This window comes from Pristis pectinata, chromosome 6, assembly GCF_009764475.1.
Source record: "Pristis pectinata isolate sPriPec2 chromosome 6, sPriPec2.1.pri, whole genome shotgun sequence".
NCBI lineage: Eukaryota > Metazoa > Chordata > Chondrichthyes > Rhinopristiformes > Pristidae > Pristis > Pristis pectinata.
In genome coordinates this window covers 63945008-63954581 of record NC_067410.1, presented here as the reverse complement: position 1 = coordinate 63954581, position 9574 = coordinate 63945008, and the positions used below count along the sequence as shown (strand labels likewise).

The 9574-nt window shown below is 42.4% G+C and overlaps 1 protein-coding gene across 1 annotated transcript in view; it reads left to right on the top strand.

The window, feature by feature from the left end:
- Positions 1–1143: 1143 nt before the first annotated feature.
- The window catches only part of LOC127572089 (espin-like protein), a 72408-nt gene continuing 63977 nt past the window's right edge, over positions 1144–9574 (top strand). The window contains exons 1-2 of the mRNA XM_052018961.1: positions 1144–1437; positions 4526–4716. Coding sequence (XP_051874921.1) covers positions 1144–1437; positions 4526–4716 — 485 coding nt within the window. The remainder of the gene's footprint in view (positions 1438–4525; positions 4717–9574) is intronic.

The window sequence follows — 9574 nt, the reverse complement described above, 5'->3', positions numbered from 1 at the left end:
TTAGATTAGTTCCTTGTTATCTTATCTCCATAAATAGTGAGGGGTGTAGGTGGGGTAGGACAAATAGCTGCTATGCTAAGAATTCAGCTTCATTCCATTAAATGGAACTGAACGTACTCGTCTTGGACATTTGGGTGTTGGGAGTACCACAATCACCAGAAAGTCAGCCAGTGGGAATGCTGAAACCAAAGTCTCTCTGTTGAACCCATAACACAATCTATTCTGCCTTCTAGAAGCTAATAATTGCTTTGCAAAAGCTAGCAGGGAGATTCATTCCTCTGTTTCTTAGCTTCACATAGTGCATTTAGTGTCATTGTGAGAACAGAGCCAGCAGCTTACCAGCAATGTTCTGTTGTGTAAAAATATTTCAAATTGTCTAAATTCCAGGAACCAGAACAATGAGGATGCTGGGGCTATTTCCCTGCGGCATAGGAGGCTAAGGGGCAACCTTATTGAGGTTTATAAAATCATGAGGGCAAAGATAAGGTAAATGGTCACAGTCCTTTTCCCAGAGTAGGGGCGTCTGAAACTAGAGGGCATAGGTTTAAGGTGAGAGGGGAGAGATTTAAAGGGGATCAGGGTGGTAACCTTTCCTCATCGAGGGTGATGGGTATGTGGAATGTGCTGCCAGAGGAAGTAGTAGAGACGGGTACAATTACAATGTTTAAAAGACACTTGGACAGGTTCATTTTTAGGAATGGTTTGGAGGGATAGGAGCCAAATGCAGGCAAATGGGACTAAGCGAGTTGGTGGGCATGGACACTTTGGGCCGAATGGCCTGTTTCCGTACTGTATGACTCCATGGCCTGCTCCCGGGAGCAAGAAGGAAGGGGGGAGGGGGAGAAATGTGATACATGACAGTGGAGAGAAGCAAGTACCCTTCTGTTCTCATTAAAAAAGAGTTTATTCGTTCATCCCTCAGTGGTTTGACAGACGGTCGGAGCCGGAGGTCAGGAGCAAGCCCAGCTTCAGTGTAATTAGCGTTATTGCAGGCTGAACATTGCGCAGTACTTCTAACCTCACTGCATGACTACACCCGATCCGGTAACTGAGCCCTCCTGTGACAGCGTGCTGACAGAAGCCAGCTCTGACCTGGGGACAGCAGCGGGTAGCAGGACAAATGGTTCACCATCGCACACCGAGATGGTTCCTCACCCGTGCCTGCTTGCCGCGAAGGATGGGGACCTCGAAACCCTGAAGAGCCTGGATGCCAATGGCAGGCTGAATGGGGACATCGAGGATCACCTGGGCGCCTCCCCAGTCCATCACGCAGCCAGAGCCGGCCGACTGGACTGCTTAAAATTCCTCATCACACAGGCTAAGTTGTCAGCGAACAAGCGGGCCAAAAACGGAGCAACTCCCACCCACGATGCTGCTGCCACTGGGAATTTAACGGCACTCCAGTGGCTGACCAGCGCCGGCGGCTGTGACATTCAGGTAGGTGACAGTCGTTGGCTGAGGTCGGCACTGCTACATAAACAGTGGGTTCTTATTGCACAGCAGCGGAAGTCTCAGCTTAGTTGGTGTCACAGAAAGTAAGGATGTCAAGCAACACTCATGAGAGCTTTAACACGGCAACAAAACATGATTAGTACAGGAGGTAAGGCGGGAGGATATAATGTGCTTACAGCACAGAAACAGGCCCTTCGGCCCATCTAGTCCATGCCGGCCTGGTTTTCTGCCTAGTCCCATCTACCTGCATCCAGACCATAGCTCTCCATACCTCTCTCATCCATACACCTATTCAAACTTCTCTTAAATGTTACAATTGAACCCGCAGCCACCACTTCCGCTGGCAGCTCGTTCCACACTGGCACCACCCTCTGAGTGAAGGAGTTCCCCCTCAGATTCCCCTTAAATATTTCACCTTTCACCCTAAACCTATGACTTCTCGTTCTAGTCTCACCCAACTTGAGGGGAAAAAGCCTGCATGCATTCACCTTGTCTATACCCCTCATAATTTTGTATACTTCTGTGAGATCTCCCCTCATTCTCCTGCACTGCAGGGAATAAAGTCCTAACCTATTGAACCTTTCCCTATAGCTCAAGTCCTGGCAACATCTGTGTATATTTTCTCTGCACTCTTTCAAGCTTATTTATATCTTTCCTGCAGGTAGGTGAACAGAACAGCATACAGTACTCTAAGTCTGGCCTCACCAATGTCTTATACAACTTCAGCATAACTACAAACTGTACACTAAAGTCAGAAAATATAAAAAGGACTGTACATATATTAGGTACAAGGTATTCTAGGAAGAGGACATTTTATCGTGGAGTTATACAGGGACTGTACATTTTCATACACAAAGTAACCATGGACTTAATATCTAATGCAGGATGTTCACAGGCTCAGCACATTGATCAGGGCTATATAGGGACAGCATGTTATATGGAGGAAGTCAAACAGTAATTATAGGTTCAAGAGTTGTCCAGGGACAGCACAAACATACATGAAGTAAACATGTATATTACAAGCAGAAGTGTAAGGGACTAAACAACATACAGGAGGTACACAGGGACAGTAAAATATATGCAGGTAACACAAAGGAACTATGCGTCTGATACAGGTGGTATATAGGGATGGTACATTATACACAGGAGATATAATAGAGACTCTACAATATCTTCACAAGGTATAAAAGAGACTGTACATTATATAATAGGAGTTAAAACAGGAATTTACCATATACAGTATATGTGAGGTATATTAAATACAAAAAGTATACAGGGGCCCTATATTAAATCTGGATGTATAGCAGGATAGATATTGGAAGTATATAGATGCAGTATAATATTTTAGGAGCTACACAATGATAAATTGTATGCAGGGATTATGCAGGAGTTATAATGGGAACCATACATGATATACCAGTGATATCCATGACCTGTATATTGGATATATATTCTTTAGAATGTCCAGGAGTAGGTACTGAATCTATAGATTATAGAAGAGGGAATGTGACAGAAATCAGTAAAAAAAAGCATAAAGGAAAAAACCTGGGCCAGTTTGTGTGAGTTATGTGCAAAGGTGTTGTGAAGTAACAGGGAATTAGCAATTGCTTTACCTGAGGGAAGGCGCATATCCACAAACTTCCTGAAAAACTTTGTAACAACAACATATCCTGTGGAGAGGATGGCTCATTGGGTCCTGTTTATATTAGATACTAATGAAGTTTTTGACACAATGCTTGACACGTTAGAAGATATACGTGGATTACTTCAGAAGTTATGGCAGCACTTGGGATCTGTCATGGATCAGCAGTGTGGCCAGTGCTGTTTATAATGTTTATAAATGGAATTGTCAGGATAGCAAATGACAGAGAAGAAACGTAGATGTATGTATAGACTGAAGAGATGGGCTGATGAGTGATGATTGTTAAAGGCAAGTGGAAAGTTATGAAGTTGGGAAAGGCTAAGCTATGGGTATCCCAGGAGAGGAGTTTAGGGTTATGTACCAGCAACAACAGAAACACAATGAGCCATGTATAAGTGTTAGAATCTCCAGTTTCCGCCTGCATCCCAAGGATGTGTGGATTGGTAGGTTAATTTTTGACTGTAAAATGCCCCTAATTTGTGGGTGGGTGGTAGAATCTGGGGGAAATTGATGGAACTCTGGAGAGAATAAAATGGGATTAGTATAGGTCTGGTGTAAGTGGGTGCTTGGTGGTCAGCGTGGACTTGGTGGGCCAAAGGTCTGTATGACTTAGGTGTCCTTTAGTGTCAGTGGGTCAAAATTCCAGACCAACAGAAACATAAAATAAGATTTCTTTATTAGTCACATGGACATCGAAACACACAGTAAAATGCATCTTTTGCATAGAGTGTTCTGGCAGCAGCCCGCAAGTGTTGCCACGTTTCCAGCACCAACATAGCATGCCCACAACTTCCTAACCTGTACATCTTTGGAATGTGGGAGGAAACCAGAGCACCCAGAAGAAACCCACGCAGACACGAGGAGAACGTACAAACTCCTTACAGACAGCAGCCGGAATTGAACACAGGTTGCTGGCGCTGTAATAGTGTTACGCTAACTGCTACACTACTGTGCCTACCTCATGGGAGCTTCATTGCTGCCATGCCCATGAACAGATTTTCTTATGGGTATTTGCTAATGGGGAAAAACATTTTTTCTTATCAATGACACGCATATCCCGAAAGTAAAATTATAAAATCATATTCAACAAATTTACAACACAGCTTTAAGCCGGGAAATGTTTTGAAAATTGATTAAATTGTTAAGCACATCTTAGCCACTGTTTATAAATCATTGAAGGTTATGGCACAGAAAGAGGCTATTTAGTCTATCATGTTCATTCTGGGCAAAAGTATGCATAATTCTCATCTTGTGCTGTAGTATACTGCATAGCAAGAACTCGATTGAAGTTATCCAAACCCATTTTAACAGAACTCTGAATAGCTAGCAGACACAAGATGCATCTACAAACATGGAGAACAGTTGGTTTTATTTGTTTAACAATGGCCTTTTTTTTTGCAAAAGATCCATAACAAAGTATTTCATCTTTAGGACCGGGATGACCATGGTGCAAATGCCCTGCACCTAGCAGCTCGATTTGGCAGATTGGAAACGGTGCGGTGGCTGCTGCAGGCAGGGTGTGATCCCATGTTGGAGGCGGACAATGGTGCTGTGCCAGCACACTATGCAGCCGCTAAGGGAGACTTTGCAAGTTTGAAACTGCTTATCACACATGCCCCGAGGTAAGTGGCACGCAGAGGCATCCAAGTAAATATAAGATGTTGATAAACTACTTCTGACAGATTTTGAAAGGGAATCAAAACAGGTTTGATTTACAATCTGTCCTGATCTTGCTGCAGTTGTCCCTGTTCTAGATACAGGAAAAATCAGCTGGGGCTTCTGTACCTGATTGCTGTCCAGTGAGGGACAACTACACTCTGAAATGGATGTAAAAGATCCCCTGGCACTGTCTCAGCAAAGAATGGAGGTTAATAGAGTGCTGACTCCATAACCAACATGACTAAGACAGATTACCCCATTGCTATTTGTGGTCTGGCTGCCTTGCTTTCCATAATACACTAATGGCTTTGTTTTGCTTTGCTGTGGATAAAGGGGAGCCAGTGCATGTACTAGACAGATATCCAGAGGACTTTTGGCAAGGAACTGCATCATAGGTTGATGAGAAAATAGTTCATGGTGTAGGAAGTAATATATTGGTGTGGATAAAAGTTTGCCTGGCTAATAGGGAACAGAGAGAGAACAGGGAACAGAGAGCAGGCATAAATAGGTCTTTTCCTGGTTGACACGATGGAACAAGTGGAGTTCCACAGGGACTGGTGCTGGGACCTCAACTTTTTACAGATGACATACATAACTTAGATGAAGAGACTGAGTTGCTAAATTTACTGAGGACACAGGCAGGAAGGTAAGTTGTGAAAAGGACATAAGGAGGTAACAGAGAGATACAGATAATTGAGCAGGCAAAGATGGAGTATAATGTGGGAAAATGTGAAATTGTCCATTTTATCAGGAAAAATAAACAATGTCATGTAAGTGGTACGAGAATACAGAGCTGTGAGATGAGATCCAAAAGCTTGAGAACATTTGAATGGACACTTGAATGGACCTCTAGTACGCTAGAAGATGAACTCTTGAACTCTGATCTCCCAATCTACCTCGTTGTGGCCCTTGCGCTTCATTTGTCTACCTGCACTGCTCTTTCTCTGTAACTGCAACACTATATTCTGCATTCTGTTTTTTTTTTACTACCTTGATGTACTTATGTATGGCATGATCTGTCCAGATGGCATTTCACTGTATCTCGATACATGTGATAATAATAAACTAATATCAATAAACCAATACCAATTGAAAAAGGCTAGCATGCAGGTTCTGTGAATAATTAGAAAAGCCAGTAAAAAGTTACTGTTTATTGCTAGGGGAAGGGGAGTTTAAAGCAGAGAGCTTTTCTTCTGGGGGCATGGTTGAGACCACATCTAGAGTATCGGTCTCTTTATTTAAGCGAGGATATAAATGTATTGGAAGCAGTTCAGAGGAGGTTTACAAGATTGATACCCGGAATGGATGGATTGTTGTGAGAGGAACTAGCAGTGTGTCTCCCAGAGTTTAGAAGAGTGAGAGGGGACTTGATTGAAATATATAAGATGCTGATGGGTTTTGACTGGATGAAGGTGGAGAGGATGTTTCCTCTTGTTTGTAAATGTTTGTTTTAGATAGAGGTGAGGCATTTATTTTTCTCTTGAGGGTTCTGAGTATTTGGAACTGTCTTCCTCAAAGGGCAGTGGAAGCAGAACCTTTGAGTATTTTAAGGCAGAGTTGGGCTCTTGATATGTGAGGGGGGTGAAAGGTTACCAAGGCTAGGTGAGTATGCAAAGGTGAGGTTACAATAGGATGAGCCATAATCTTACTGTATGTTGGAATGGGCTCAAAGGGCTGATAGACTATTGGGCTCCTGTTTTGTATGTATGTTTGTCTGTGTATAAAGTATTGAAAATCTGTAGAGTGCCTTGGGATATCCTGAAGTCATATTTAAAACAAAAGATCACTAGTTTTTTCATTCATTGTGGGTTTACATAGAGCAAGGTCCTTTAGATCCAGTACCCCTGCTGATCTAAGTCAGGAGCTCCCTACCTGTTAGCATCATTGGAGTACCTTTGGCAGAAGGACTACAGTGGTTCAAGAAGGCAGCTCACCACACCTTACTCAGGGCAATTAAGGCTGGGAAACAAATCCTTGGCTTTGCCAGTGATGCCCAGATTCTAATAAAAATGAATAAAAAGTGTGGCTCAGCTGCTATGTTTTGATTTTGCACTACTTTGTGGAGATTTATTTGGAGCTTGCAGACTTGGTTACAGCTCTTGTCCCTTGGTCAGCTCTTTTGGGCACCAGCAGACTCATGTGATATGGATCACCTGGGGACTGACAGCCTAGTAACTAGAATATGCTACTGGGGAACCATGACTAGACTGTACTGCAAAAATACCACTTCCAAAGGAGCCCGTATGGCCTGAGAATTGCTACAGTCCAAAGAACAGCCTTACATTTACCAGTAATATGGTGATAGTGATTGAGGGGTTAAGATTGCCAGAACACCAATGAGAGCTCCCCTCTCTTGCTTTGAGATACTACCATGAAATCTCCTGATTCTAATGTGATATTTGACTGCCATATGGGCTCATTGTCTGGGCACCCAAAGGAAGAATCAACACTTTATTGAGGGGTTGAAAGGGAATGTTTTATCCATGCCTCTTGACTCTGGGTCTGAAGGTTATGGGTTCAAGTTCCATTTCACTGTTTTAACTATTGCTACTTCAGTACTGTATGGAGAAGGTGCTCCCAAGTAATGAACTAAGTAATGGATGCTGTCTTTCAAACTGAGACACCTTTTATGTGGCATTAATGTGAAGAAGATCTGAGGAGTTGTCTCCGGTGTCCTTGACCAATATTTATTCCATCAATATTATTGAAAATAGATTGTCTGGTTATTATCAACAAGTGTGCAGGTAGGCTTTTGCATTTCCCACATTACATTTCAAACATTTTTTGTTTGCTGTAAAGCTCTTTGGCACAGACTGAGTTTGTGACAAATTCCACATAACTGGAAATTATTCTAAATTTATTTTTTTAATGTGCCCTCTTTCATTCAATACCAAATGACACATTTCATTACAGTCTCACCATAAATAAAATGCAAAAATACTGACTTTGGTACAGAGATGTGAAGAGCCCTCTGTTTGAAGGCTGAACTCTGATAGCCGTAGAATCATTGGGTTACCAGGCATCTTTACCTGCTATTGTGCTGTGCAGCCTACCACCTGTTTAGGTGATTGGCTATGCATGGAACAACTGTGGCCTTTCAAAGAGCTGATCCCCACTCTCAGGTGCAGTCTGTTTAGGGATCAATCAATGCTTCATATCTAATGCAATATTTTCCCTTACAGCACTTGCTGATGTGTCCCAGCTCTTTTTCACCTGCTTCCTGTACAGCATCATGCCTACAGTTTACCTTAACATTCTTTCCAAGACACAGAAACATCACTCTCTCCTTGACTGTTTAGTGGCAACTCTTCAAACTCTTTTTCAATACTCTTTTGGTAAACACCATAATGTTGCCAGGGTTCTCCCAGGATTAGTGAGCCTCCTACTGACTTTTTCTCAGACCTGTTGGCAGCCCCCGCCTCTGGTTGTTGTGCAGTTTTTGTTGGAAGCTGCTGAAGGTTCCTCAGTGGGTCAGTTCTGGCATTTGCTCTGCTCGGGATGAAGCTTGCCAGGATGAGTAGTAAGGAAAGATTTGCCCTTTAACAGGCACTGGGCTGTATCATTCAGTAAAGGGTCCCATTATTTCCCAAGGCAGATGCCCAACACAGGTAATGCCTAACGTGTTGATTTTAGCTTTGGTCCAAAGGCGCACACCCACTTAACACAGGCTGTCCCAATGCCAACATCAGCTATGTTACAGATGTTTTACACTTACTCAACAGCTGCTGCACATATCAGTTCCTACCCTAATGTGTGTAAGTAAGCTATTCAACAACAGAGAATATTATAACTGGGGTTTGTCCAGTCCAAGCCCAGTGCCACTTGATCAGTGCTCATGTTCCACCATTCAAAAGCTTCTCCCTTTCTTTTTTTCCCTGGAGTCTTAAATTTTCATGGTGATCAGGGTGGTAAACTAAACTAATTTTTTACCAGCAGTTCTGGATGAACAGCTTTTGTCCAGTTTAATAACTCTGAAGTTATCTTCACTTCCACTGGCTCATGTTTCAAGCCTTCACATTGCAGCTGAGGTGTTGCAGTCTCTGTGCATTCTTTCAATGCCAGGCATTCCCCAAGATTTTTCTTTCAATGTGAAGCTTTGCAAACTACAAGACTGATTCGTTGAAAACTATTGCAGTCAAGGAGACCATTTGACATGTTGTGCCTACCTTGGCTCTTTGAAAGACCTTTTTAATTAAACCCCTTCCCCTGTTCTTTCCCTACAGCACTGCAAATTTTACCTTTTCAATTATTTACCCATTGCCTCTTAAAAGTTGCTGTTGAACCTTCTTACAGGTGAAGTTTTTCAGATTATAACCATTTGCTGTTCAAAGGAGTATCTAGCTTCATCTCCCCTCTGGTTCTTTTGACCGAGGGCACATTTGTGCCCTCTGTTTACTGACCCCAGCTTTTAGAAGTGGTTTCTCCACATCTACAATATCAAAACTGTTCATAATGTTACACATTTTCAACAAGTCTCATCAATATTATCAGATCTAAGAGTAACTATCTTTGCTTTTCTTGTCTTTCCACATTCCTGAAGCTTTCATACCTCAGACAGCCACCATTCTCAAATATCTCCCATGCACCTTCTCTGGAGCTGGTGTAGATGTACAGTATAGACCTCTTTAGGTTTAATTAAACCATTAATGGAACCATGTTTAGGTTTAATTAAACCATTAATGGAACCATGTGAGTAACTCTTCCCTGGTATTAAATACCATCCTTATATACTTGGTGTATATCCTGGAACTCCCTGGAATTGGTCAATTGGTTTCTCATTGTCACATGAGGTACAGTGAAAAACTTGTCTTGCATATAGTT